Genomic DNA, 12,806 nt, shown 5'->3' with positions numbered 1-12,806 from the left:
AATTTATTCCATAATATTTAATTAGTGTTACCTATGTTCCAGGTCCTATGCTAGATGCTTGGGTTATGATGGTGAGCAAGACAAATAAAGCTTACAGGCAAGGGATAAAGGCAGGCATGAATGGATTATCATTGAAATAGTTAATTAAATAAAATCAGTATGTGTCCCACAAATAAATGGGGTTCTAAAAGAGAGTAAATAGTAGAATTTCTTAAATGGGTCAGAGGTGTCAAGGGAGTTTTCCCTGTGGAATCCACATGTAACCTGGGGGGGAGGGGGTAGCCAAGCAAAGGGCCGGGAGCAGAGCGTACCAGGCCATGGTGTGTGTGAGGAATGCAGTGTTTGGGGGTAAAAATGGGATGGGTCAGCAAAGACACCCCATAGCATGAAACAAGGCCAAAGACATCCTAGCAGAAGTACTGGGAAGCCATTGAAGGTTCCCCACAGGGCACTGACTTGATAGAAGCCAAATTTTAACAGATCCTATTGGCTGAAGCATGGGGGAGACTGGACTTGAAAAATAAGCTTGTAGCATACACCAAAATGCTATTGTGAACTCAGAGGGGGAATGTCCTTCATTCCCATACATTTTTAAATCTTTCCATCATCTTTTTAAATTCCAAGAGTCAGTGTGAGCCATGTTGCTGCTTTTCTTTCCCTTCTACTTGACCTTTATTTTCATGACAGTGAAAGAAAAATGTTATGTCAAGTTGAAACCTGGCATTGATTTGATAGTTATGGAGTTTTAGATTTAACTCAAGATGTTTGAAATGCAGCTGCTGCTCATTGTAAGTCCAAAGAAACTTCCTGGGTGGCAGGAAGTTGAGGGTAGAAGAAAGCTTTGTAATCACCAAGTAATTTGAAATATAAATAACTTTGATGTGGTGAATGTAAATGCATCAGACAACAAGGACCAGCTTTCCTCTAGAATATGTGTGAATTTAATGAAGGAGGATAGGGGCTTTTGGTGAAGGATGCTTTATATTACATTTATATTTTGTCTGCCTAGATACAAATGGGAAATTTGAGTCCCAAAACATAACTGTACTCTCCAATTCCTACCTAAAATGTTTCTCATATGGGTCATTTCTTGCAAGATGGTTCATAAGGGGACATTTAAAAGATACAAACAACTTGGCCAAATTCCATGGCTATTGTTTTATGTGTCTGGAAGATTGAAAATGCCTGTCATTCCAACTATGAGCTATGGGTGACCAGTTGGGCAATTTGTCATTGCATTTTTTCCCCTTGAACACATGCATTTTTTTTTTCCTACTTAGGTATTCCCTATAAATGATGAGCTACCAATCCTAAAGCCTGACCTCAACCCCCGAATGCATTGCTCAGAGGGTGGTGAGGTGGCCATCACCTCTGAATACATTTTTGCTACTGATGCGGACAGTGATGACTTGAAACTGATGTTTATGATTTCTCAAGAACCTCAGCATGGGCTGGTGAGGAAAGCTGGAGTCACCGTGGGTCGGTTCTCTCAGGGAGATGTTATCTCAGGGGCTGTGACATACAAACACACAGGTAAGTGACAGCATTGTGACTAGTTTGAGTGAGGGAATATAAGGAGCACAACAGAGTTTTAACCCCACTCTTTACAATGGGCTCCAATCTAACAGTCTATGCTTGGTTCCATTAAAGGAGAAGCAACAGCAACCTGTATCCCATTTTTCAAGTAGGTTCCCTATACTTAGAAGTATTTCTGATCTCAGTAAAATAGAATGAATTTCAGAGTAGAGAAAGAGCAAGTGTTATCATTGCTCTGTTTATGCTGCTTGGACATAGACCTTCAGTTCATTCTGAGGTTATCGCCCCATTTTGGTCAGTTGCACAATGACTTTATTTAACCATAATAGCTTCTGGGTTCATAAATCATAACATTTCAGCAGTTAACTGAAGTAAACTGCCTAAAATAATTATTAATTTTTAAAAGTTTACTGATCACTGTCTAGCTCCTAAGAAATAACCAGCCTGCCTTTTAAATTTCTGAAAAGCAAAGATGATGTCTTAGGCTTTGAGTAACTTGTCTACCGCACACAACAATGGTGGATACAGATTGGAGATTCAGTCAATGCTTGTTTATTAGCATTGTGCTTACATTCTGGCATTACATTATGTTGTTACCCAGGTGGGATGTGTTCCCCTTGTGAAGTATTCAAATAAGTAAAATATTAATTCACTATCTGATACCTGCAAGGCACAGTACTAGGCACTGTGGGCTGCACAGGAGTATAATCCAGACCTAGTTGTGAAGGACTTTTCATTAAATGGACTGACAAACCAATTCTCATGCTAAAGGGACAGTGTATACATCTACACATCACCACTCCTTATACATCTTCTGAATCTAGATTGGGGGCAGTTCCTCAGTAATGACACTATATACTTTTCCTAACTACCTTTTATTGTACTTTATTACAATTTCATGTTTACTGATCTATATGCCTCTCTAACCTATAACTTCTGTGGAGGGAGTATGATTGGCTCTGTAGGCCGAGTGAGTGGTAGTGGAAATAAGAGGTATCAGAATTCAAATCAATTTCTTATTTGAAGAGATTTATAGAAAAAAATGCATGCACTGAAGGTGGGAAAGGGAACTCAAGGTAGTAGGATTGGGATAGCTAAGAATTAACTTAGAAATGGGAGGAAAACATTTGGAAATATTTTTATATGTACTTTGGCAAACAATGATTAATTTGGACACCAGTTAGTATGGCTCATTTTAATCACTCCCTGACATCTTTTTTATTTAAGTAGTATCTTCTTATCTTTGTATCTGTGTCTAGACTTAGGTAAGACTTATTCAGTTATTTCCTTGTCCTGGGGAGCATTATCCATGTGCTTGAGATCTTTCACTGTCTCTCAGAAGTACCCAAGTAGGGCCTGACCTGTGGTGGCGCAGTGGATAAAGTGTCGACCTGGAAATGCTGAGGTCGCCTGTTCGTGGGCTTGCCTGGTCAAGGCACATATGGGAGTTGATGCTTCCAGCTCCTCCCCCCTTCTCTCTCTCTCTTTCCTCTCTCTCTCTCTCTCTCTCTCTCTCTCTGTCTCTCCCTCTCCTCTCTAAAATGAATAATAAAAAAAAGAAGTACCTAAGTAGGTCCTTCTTATTTCATTTCCCCTGTAGATCTTAAATAGACAGGCAGAAAGGGATCCAAGGACCAATGGTTGTTGTTTGTTACATAATTTTACCATCTTGGGCAGCTTGTGCAGCATAGATAAATTAGGGTGAGTTGAATAATTCTTCTCTTCCAGGTGCTAAAGAACAGATATACATAATTATAAATCTTTTCTAGTGTGACAACCACGTTAGAGAGTGTTAACTAGTTTTTTTCCATAAGACTTAGTAAGATATTGGGGCAAATTATTTCAAATAAATTTTTTCTATGTTATGTTTAGTTAGTAGAAATACCATATTCAAAAGATTTCTGTTTTTTACTGTTACGTTTTCTTATAGCGTTCACTCAATTACTCACATGGTATTCAATAGTTATTTAGCACTGTACTGAGATTTGTACGATTAAGAGTTTTAAGTATATATGGCAAAGAAAACTATCAACAAGAAGAAAAGACAATCCACTGAATAGGAGAACACATTTACTGATACATCTGATAAGGGCTTAATATCCAAAATTTATAAGGAACTCATAAAACCTAACACCCCCCCAAAAAACAACAAACAAAAAACCAACCCCAAATAACTAAAAAATTTGCAAAAACATGAAGAATAATAGTCACTTCTTCAAAAAGGACATACACATGGCCAATAGACTGATGGAAAGATGCTCAACATCACTAATAATTGGAGAAATGCAACTTAAAACCACAGTGAGATACCACCTCATACCTGTCAGAAGGGCTATCATTACAAATCCACAAACAAGTGTTGGAAAGGTGAGGAGAAAAGGAACCCTTGTGCACTGTTGGTGGGAATGCAGATTGGTGCAGCCACTATGGAAAACAGTATGGAGTTAGCTTCAAAAATGAAAAATGGAACTGCCTTATGACCCAGCAATTCCACCCTGGGAATACATCCAAAGAAACCCAAAACACTAATTTTAAAAAATATATGCAACCTTGTGTTCTTTGCAATATTATTTACAATAGCCAAGATATGGAAGCAGCCCAAATGCCCAATAGTAGATAAATGCATAAAAAAAGCTGTGGTATATTATACAACAGAATACTACTCAGCTGTAAAAAAGCAAAACAAAACAAAAACAACTTGCCTTTTGGGACAGCATAGATGGACCAGTAGAGTGTATTATGCTAAAGTGAAATAAGCTAGTCAGAGAAAGACAAGTACCATATGATTTCACTTATATATAGAATCTAATGGGCAAAATAAACTAACCAATAAAATAGAAATAGATTCATAGATAGAGAGAATAGACTGACAACTATCAGAGGGGAAGTGGTTGGGGGCTAGGTGAAAAAAACAAAATGATCAAGCAAAGGGAAAAAAAAGACTCATAGATAACAGTGCGGTGATTACCAAAAGGAGAAGGAGTATGGGGAGGTAGAAGAGGGTAAGGGGGGCATTGGTGACGGAGGAGACTGGACCTGAGGTGGCGAGCATGCGGTGCAGTGTGTAGCGATGATGGATTATGGCATAGTGCACCTAAAGCCTGTGTGATCTCATTAACCAATGCCACCCAGTAAATTCAATTAAAAAGGGTTTTAAGCATAAATCATGTCCTTAGACTATATTTCATTTTAAGGTAAAGCATTCTCCCACCTGAGTTGTAGTTATTTGTGGCTTAATGCTCAGGCTACTTTCCAGCTCTTTCTATAAACATGCCCTGTGATTCCATAATATTGAAATTACAGTTACTGAATGTCCCACATTAGCTTTTTTTAAAAAGCTGTCTTCCCTTCCTGGAATAATTTTTCCATTTCTCTTCCTGATTCCTTTACCTATAGGTCCTCTCTCCGAGCTCCCAATTCTCTGCCTTACGTAATGCTCGCTATAAAGCCAGGAAGGTTATCTGGAAAACTTCTCTGACATTTTCTGGCCAATGTGTCTGCCCCCATACCAGTGTGAGCCAATACTCTCATCCTTGTTACCCTAGGCACTGTTTACAGAATCAGGCTGAGATACATATATTTTTTCAGTTTAAAAGGTAAAAATAGGCTCAATAGTGGCAATTTCATATCATTTCATTTCATACATACATACATCAGTGATACTCTGAGCAAATGCATTTTTTTCTCTATTATTAGACTGTGTCAGTGCCTGACATAGAGTAGGTTTTTGACCTTTTCAAAATGTCTGCTTTTTTGTGCTGGAACACACAGAACACTAATTGTCACATAGTGGGAATTAAATATAAAATATACACTTGTTGAGTGAATGATGAATAAATATGCTTTAAGCCAATTTGTTTTTTAGGTATATGAATAGATGACAGGCCTCTTATTTTATTTACATTTCTAAGGTTGAAGGCTAGTTGTTTAATTATAATTCTTTCAACTTCAACCCTATTTTTCCTTAAAACAAGTTTCTTATCCTTTAATCATTTGGTTGCTCAATAATATCATTTCTGGATTTTTCATTTCTTTTCTTTTCTTTTCTTTTCTTTTCTTTTCTTTTCTTTTCTTTTCTTTTCTTTTCTTTTCTTTTCTTTTCTTTTCTTTTCTTTTCTTTTTAAACAGGGAGAATAATGCCGAACACAAGATTCTAGATGTGACCAATGTGTCTTGTGAAAAAGCGATGATATCTCTGATCTTTTGTGCTCTACTCTCATCAAAACTTCAAAGAAAATTGCTTCCCTTTTGGCACTTTCAAAGTGATGCATGAGAATTACCAAAAGCACATCTGGCAAACTTTTCTGTCCCCTTGATAGTGAACACTGCTACCTCACTGCCAGTAGCTAGTAACCCAAGAGCACACTGTGCTGTTCGCTGATAAACTATCTAATCCTCCTTCTTCCCCTCACGGCCTAAGTTGGGGGGGCGTTTTGAAACTTATGTGTCAGCTTTAAAGAATAAAAAAACAAACGTCACTTCTTTCTCAGGTGCTATTCTTATTTTGTTAACATTTTGGCTATTATATAATGAGGAAAATACTGAAACAAATGACAAAAATGTGAATTATCTTTATATTTCACTTACCCATGTTCTTTTATTTCTTGGAACTACTATGTGGCTGATGGTTGTTCATTTAAGGTGGTTAGTGCAAATGGGCAGATAGTTATCAAAGGGATGAGGATACCTTCTTCTGCTCTTCCTGAGGTGGTCCCAACACTAAACAATTATGAAAGAAGAGTGAAACCATCACTAGTCTAGTTTTGTACCTCTTGCTTGTTCATTTGTGAACTGTCAGACCCTTGTTAGTGCTGTCTTGCCCTTCCATATGGTGATAGATGTCTGGCAGGAGTTTCACTAAAGGCAACAGATGGGCAAGCATTTTTGCATTATTTTCATGACTATTTAATTTCATAGTTATATATTGAATTTTGCTTTTTAGCCACTTAAGTTCCTTTTCTTGACATTCTGTGCTTGTAGAAAAGGTTTCAGTAGGTTTCATCTTGGTGTTCTATATTTTTAAAACGTCAGGTTTCAGCTATAGTTATATCTTCCAGGTGGTGAGATTGGCCTGGTGCCTTGTTATGACACCATTATGTTAGTGGTTTCGGATGAAGAAGCAGGACCTTTTGTGAATGGCTGTTGCTACAATGGACCTCATCCATCTGTTCCTCTTCATGAGTCCTTTCCAGTTTATGCTCTCAACATCACAGTACTTCCGGTGGACAATCAACCACCATCAATTACAATAGGTGACAATGTTTTGGGTTTTTTTTTCTGTTATCGTCCCATTATCTCACCAAGTCACATACCCATGGTTCAGTGAAATAATGCACTTTACTTATAGTCAAAATAGGAAGCCACCATACAGATTTGTGTCCAATAATTGTCTTAATACACATTTGTGGAAAATCCCAAGTCATTAAAAGAATATAGGGCAAAAGAATTTACTTGTTTAAACATTTAGACAGTTTTGGGTGGGAGGGTGGAAGGATTGAGGAAAAAAAGAAAGAAGAGCCTCTTGGACTCAGACAGCATTGTGGTGATTGCTGGTGTGTGTGTGTGGGGGGAGAGTAGAGGTATAAGGGGGATAAATGATGATGGACAAAGACTTGACTGGGGGGTGGACACACAATATGTTCTGTATACAGATATGTTGTAGGATTGGGCACGAAAAACTATAATTGTGTTAATCAGTGTCACCTCAATAAAAATCAACTAAAAAATGTTGATAATTTTGTATGGAGAGAGAATGCGAGTGTGTGAGTTAGAGTGTGTGTGTGTGTGTGTGTGTGTGTGTGTGTTGGGATGAGAACAGCATTAGAATCCTTAGATATTCTGGTTTTATTTCACATGGGGAAATACTGTTTGCCTGCTATGGAGAGAGTAATTTATTTTATCCATAATAATTTCTATTAAAACAGAATGAATATACCTGAGAGACTATTTATATACATTTAACCTTATTTGCTGTTTAGAAAGTCATCTCTACATAGGCATTATGTATATGTTCTGTCTCTCAGAAAAAAAAATACAAGCATATGTATGAATGTTATTGAAATTTGCAAACTATCTCCCAAGCAATGTTCTGGAAAGAAAGCATTGTCCCTGCAGAATAATTAAGCACCAAGGCATGAAAAAAATGTTAGTTATGAGCAATTCATAATAGCTTGCAGGCAATTAACGCTCTGACAAACAGAGGTAACAACTGATCTTGAAGAGTACATAAACTACATTTAGTGGCTTATCATTAAAACAGTTTGGCAATTCTTATTTTCATTTGTCACTTCTATAGAGCCACAGGGGAAATCAGAGTTCCTTGAGAATGACTAAAGGGCTGTGCTGGAGCATTTAGTATTTCTGCTGTCTCTCCATTATTGTCTGGCTTGCTTGTACAAGAAAAAAAAATAATTCCATAAGTCAAATTAAATTCCACCCATTACCCCTGAATATTTTCACTGTAAGGAGAATTATGCCAAAGGAAATGAACATCTCCCATGGAGGTATATTTGCATATGGGAGGCTTCTCTGAATTAGAATTTCAATTACTCCCTTTGTCCTCACTATTCTGATTAGAAGATTTCACACTAAGTCATAATTGTGTTATTATCTGTATGCAGGTACCAGGTTCTTAGTAGATGAGGGTTTCTCAGCAGCCCTCACCATTAACCACTTGTCAGCCACTGACCCAGACACTGCAAAGGATGACTTGGAATTTGTTTTGATGTCTCCTCCCCAGTTTGGCTTCCTTGAGAACACCCTCCCTTCTGCGGGTTTTGAAAAAAGCAATATGGGTGTAAGTATAGGTAAGTCAATTTCATGACCAGCAATAACTTGCTTAGGCTTATGGATCTTACTGACCAGATTACACTCAATGACTGTGTAAGGACTTCTGAAATGTTCAAAGCACCATGCACATTTAAGGAATTATTATAGCTGATACTTTTGAACATTATTATTTTTCTTTTTAACTTTGCAATTTCACATGCATGCACATTTACTTCAAAATAAATGGAAATTTTATTTACGAAGAGAATAATTATGAAAATAAATAACTTCTGGGTATCTAAGATACAGCACGGGACTGTAGCAACAATAGAACATTGTATATTTGAAAGTCCCTTTGAGAGTTGGCTTTCATGTTTTCACCACCACAACAATAACATGGTAACTACGGGTGATGAATGAAGTGTTAACTAATCTTATTGTGGTAAACTTTTTGCAATATAGGTATGTATCAAATCAGTACCTTAAACTTATACAATGTTATGTCAATTATATCTCATTAAGCTGGAGGAAAAGATTAATTGCATTAAAGTTTATACAATTTTCCTGTGACTTAATCACAACACAGAACATTTTCCTCTTTTGATTTAAGACAGATTTAATAGCAGGTCAGCTAATGCCACTCAGTCCAACTAGTTGCTTGATATGGACTTCAAACAGGCAGATGATTGACCTTGTTTTGCTTTGTATTTTTTTCCCTAACACATCCTTTTATTTGGTATTTAAAAAAAAATACATGTTATTAAACCTTCTATCTGGAGAAAATGAATAGATAAATAAGAAAACTGAAGCCCCAGGAGAGAGAGGTAAGCCCATAAAGGATAGGTTGTCTCCATAGCCCATACTCTTAACTCAGTGCATGGCTTAGAAAACACTTGACTGTGTTTCATCTGCCAGAGGTGGTAAGGGACTTCTTTAGTTTCTGGTAAAGGCAGGGAGGTGGTCTCCTTCTGAATGCAGCATGACAAGAACTGCTCATTCAGAAGAAGTGGTTTTAATCAAGAGAAGATTTCAGTGACCCAGGTATATGAAGAATGGTCATGAAGTCCCTATACATCCTGGCTAGCAGTTATTGTCCTCCTTTTCTCCATGCAAATTGTAACCCTTCCTTAGGATGTATGGATATCTGCCTCTATGTTGACAGTTGACAGTCATTGTAGCAGACCTTGACAGCTTATTCTTATGTCCACTGCTGTGATCTCTTACTTGCTTTGCTGAGAAATAGGATATTGGTTGAAGGATTAAGAATAGCTTCGGAAAGAAATGCTTTTCTTATTCACCTGCTTCATTTTCATGTGCTTTAGCTTCGTTTCAGTGGAAAGACATGAAATCTATGCATATTAACTATGTGCAGTTCAGGCACCTGAGGGTGGAGCCGACGGCTGACCAGTTCACAGTGTATGTCACGGATGGGAAACACCGCTCCTCAGAGATGCCATTTTACATTATAATCAATCCCACAAATGATGAAGCTCCTGACTTCGTGGTGCAGAATATTACTGTAAGATCAGAATTTTTTATTTCTCATCATTTTCTGATTTTTCTTTTATCCTGTCAGTTTACCTTGGTTCAGGTGTTACCTTAACGCATTAAGTTGATGAGGATTAGGGGGGGGGCAGTAACAAATGTCCTAGCATGCGATTACTTGAAAAATATCATTCTAGTAATAATGATGGTAACAATAATAATAATTGCTAACATGTAGCAAATGCATGGATGCAATTATAGTTGCATATCTATAGCATAAATACTCGATTGTAAGTACTATTCCAAACCCCTTTCATGCATTTGTATTTAATCCTCACAGTAGGCCTATAGGATGATGGTATTATTATTGCCATTAAGTAACTGAAAAAAATGAGGCATAAAGAGATTGGCTAAATGGTCCAAGATTACAGAGCTTAGAAGTAAGTGGCACATAGAATTTGCACCCAAATAGTCTGATTCCACAGCCTACCCTCTTAACCAATGCTATAATGGCAAGGGCACTTACCTCACAGATTACAGGCATCTTTTTATATAGCCGTTTATAAAGATATATGAAATAATATAACTTGGACCATTTTTAATGCAATTTTAAAATATTTTATAGTAACATCTATTCGTTTTATTTAGAAATTCAGATAATATAGGTAGAATGACCCTTAATATCACCCCTCAGATAACACTTATCTTTTAAATAAGGCATGCTATTAAGCAAGTTACAATGTTGATAAGCATGTACAGTGAAATATGAGATTCTCCCTTTCAACAGCTGTCCCTGTAGTCACTCCCATCAGCTGAAGTTTTGTAATCAATACCACCAGAAACATCAGTGCCCATGCCGGTGATGCTTATGTGTATGTGCCATTTTTCTGTATATTTTTAATTACAAATCAAGGACTGTATTATACCTACTCCTTTTTACTTAAAAAACTAATTATATATGTTAAACATATTTTCAACATATATAAAAATAATTATATATGTTGAAAAAAAAATTTTTAATTATTATTATTAAGTGAGAAGCCAGGAGGAAGAAAGACTCCTGAATGCACCCTCACCAGAATCCATTCCACAAGCCCCCTATCAGGGGCTGCTCTGCCAATCTGGGGCCGTTGTTCTGTTGCTCAGCAACTAGCTATTTTAGTGCCTGAGGTGAGGCTATGGAACCATCTTCAGTGCCCGGGGCCCACTTGCTCCAATTGGAACATGGCTGAGGGAGGGGAAAAGAGAGATAGAAAGAGAAAGGAGAGGGGGAAGGGTGGGGAAGCAGATGGTTACTTCTCCTGTATCCCTTGACTGGGAATTGAATCCATGACTTCCATACGTTGGGTTGACACTCTACCACTGAGCAAACTGGCCAGGGCTGATAAATTTTTTATATCAGCATAGATTTCTTTTTAAACACTTCTTTTTAAAAAAAAAACTCCCCCAAAAAACCAACATATGATGGTTTAATCCAGACATACATATTACCAATTCTGATTAAATAGATGATATGAGCTATACTTTGGAATAAGAGTAACCTGGGTATTTGCAGTTTACTAGTTGTAGGGTTTAGAGTAAGTTATTCTCTATATCTCTGTTTTCTAATCTGCAAAATGTATAGCACATCTTCCTTAGAGGTAGCCATGACAATCAACTTGGTCAGGCACACAGTAGACCCAGTAAATAGGTGCTATTTTGATCATTGTTGTTATATTTGTCACTTTTTTTTTTATATTGACCTAAACAAATATTGCCAATTTTGAAACCATTACCTTACCTTAGTTTTTACTAAAAATTATCATATTCTAAATGTAAAAGTCTTCACTTGACTTGTTTTCTACTGAATCTTAGTATAGTAGAGCCGCAGAGCCACAATGATATTTAAGTGCCACTTCATGTATGTCTTGTGCAGTTGGAACATGGATTTCTCTGAGGCTCACTTCTATAATTATGAGACAGAAAAAAAAAATCTACAAATCATTCCTTCTATACCTACCTCAATTGCCTTGTATCTAGCTAGGGTTTAGGTCTGGGGTTTCCGACATAATTAGGCCACAGGAGAATTTCCCCTTGTTCTTCTCTGAAGGTAACCAGGCTTTTTTTCTCAGCATTCCTTAGAGAAACTATTGAAGAATGACAAATGTGAAGCCCTATGTGTAACTAGCAGAGCTGGTTTTAAGCTTCAAGTGATTTTTTAAAAATAAAAGTCATTAATTTTGCTTTCTTGTCAAAAAGAATACTTATTTTGTAGATAGCTGGGCTTCCATCAAGTTGTGTGCAACATGCAAAAAATGTTAGGTTTGGTTGGTGATATAATCCATTTCAAATCTCTCTACTAGTGAGTATCTGTATTTTGTGTGTATTGATCTAAACCTTTTATTTATGATCTCAATAAACAAGTGAGCAAAAGAAGAATCCCACATTGTTTCAATAAAATTTCCCAGTCATCTTGTAAACTGATTTACCATCTTTGCCAAACAATGAGTCTGGGAGTCTCAAGCTCTATGAGAGAGGATAATTAAAACATATTTTTAGGTTGCTTTATTCAAATTTCTTGGAGAAAAAGACAAGCTACCATCAAAAAAGATTTCATAATTATATCATTGTGCATTACATTATTCAAAGTTTTATTTTATTTTTGAAATTAAATGTATTGGGTTGACACTGGTTAACATAACTATACAGGTTTCAGGTGCCCAATTCTACAACACATCATCTGTACACCGTATTGTGTGCTCACAACCAAGTCGAGTCTTCGTTTGCCACTATTTATCTCCCTATACTGTCCTCCACTCCCCCTTGCAATCACCTCACTGTTGTTTGTGTCTGTCTATGAGTGTTTTCTTTCTTTTGTCCTTTTTTGCTTAATCCCTCATTGTGCATTAAATTTTTTGATGCCATCTTCATCTTTAATATGTAGGGCCAGATTAGAAAAAAACAACATAATTTTAGCCCAAGTATCAAATATTGCAAGTGATTCTTCTTTATGCAAATTCAGTGAAAAGTAATTGCAG

General features: G+C 36.8%; 1 protein-coding gene across 3 annotated transcripts in view; it reads left to right on the top strand.

Annotated features, from left to right (window-relative positions):
• The window catches only part of FREM1 (FRAS1 related extracellular matrix 1), a 175,258-nt gene that overhangs the window by 88,925 nt on the left and 73,527 nt on the right, over positions 1 to 12,806 (top strand). For all 3 annotated transcript variants that reach the window (XM_066257282.1, XM_066257278.1, XM_066257279.1), the window contains exons 16-19: positions 1,281 to 1,533; positions 6,594 to 6,788; positions 8,157 to 8,342; positions 9,627 to 9,823. In XM_066257282.1, coding sequence (XP_066113379.1) covers positions 1,281 to 1,533; positions 6,594 to 6,788; positions 8,157 to 8,342; positions 9,627 to 9,823 — 831 coding nt within the window. The remainder of the gene's footprint in view (positions 1 to 1,280; positions 1,534 to 6,593; positions 6,789 to 8,156; positions 8,343 to 9,626; positions 9,824 to 12,806) is intronic.

Source organism: Saccopteryx bilineata, chromosome 2 (assembly GCF_036850765.1).
Source record: "Saccopteryx bilineata isolate mSacBil1 chromosome 2, mSacBil1_pri_phased_curated, whole genome shotgun sequence".
In the NCBI taxonomy this organism is placed as follows: Eukaryota; Metazoa; Chordata; class Mammalia; order Chiroptera; family Emballonuridae; genus Saccopteryx; species Saccopteryx bilineata.
The sequence above is the reverse complement of the archived record's forward strand: the minus strand, read 5'-3'. Positions and strand labels throughout refer to the sequence as shown.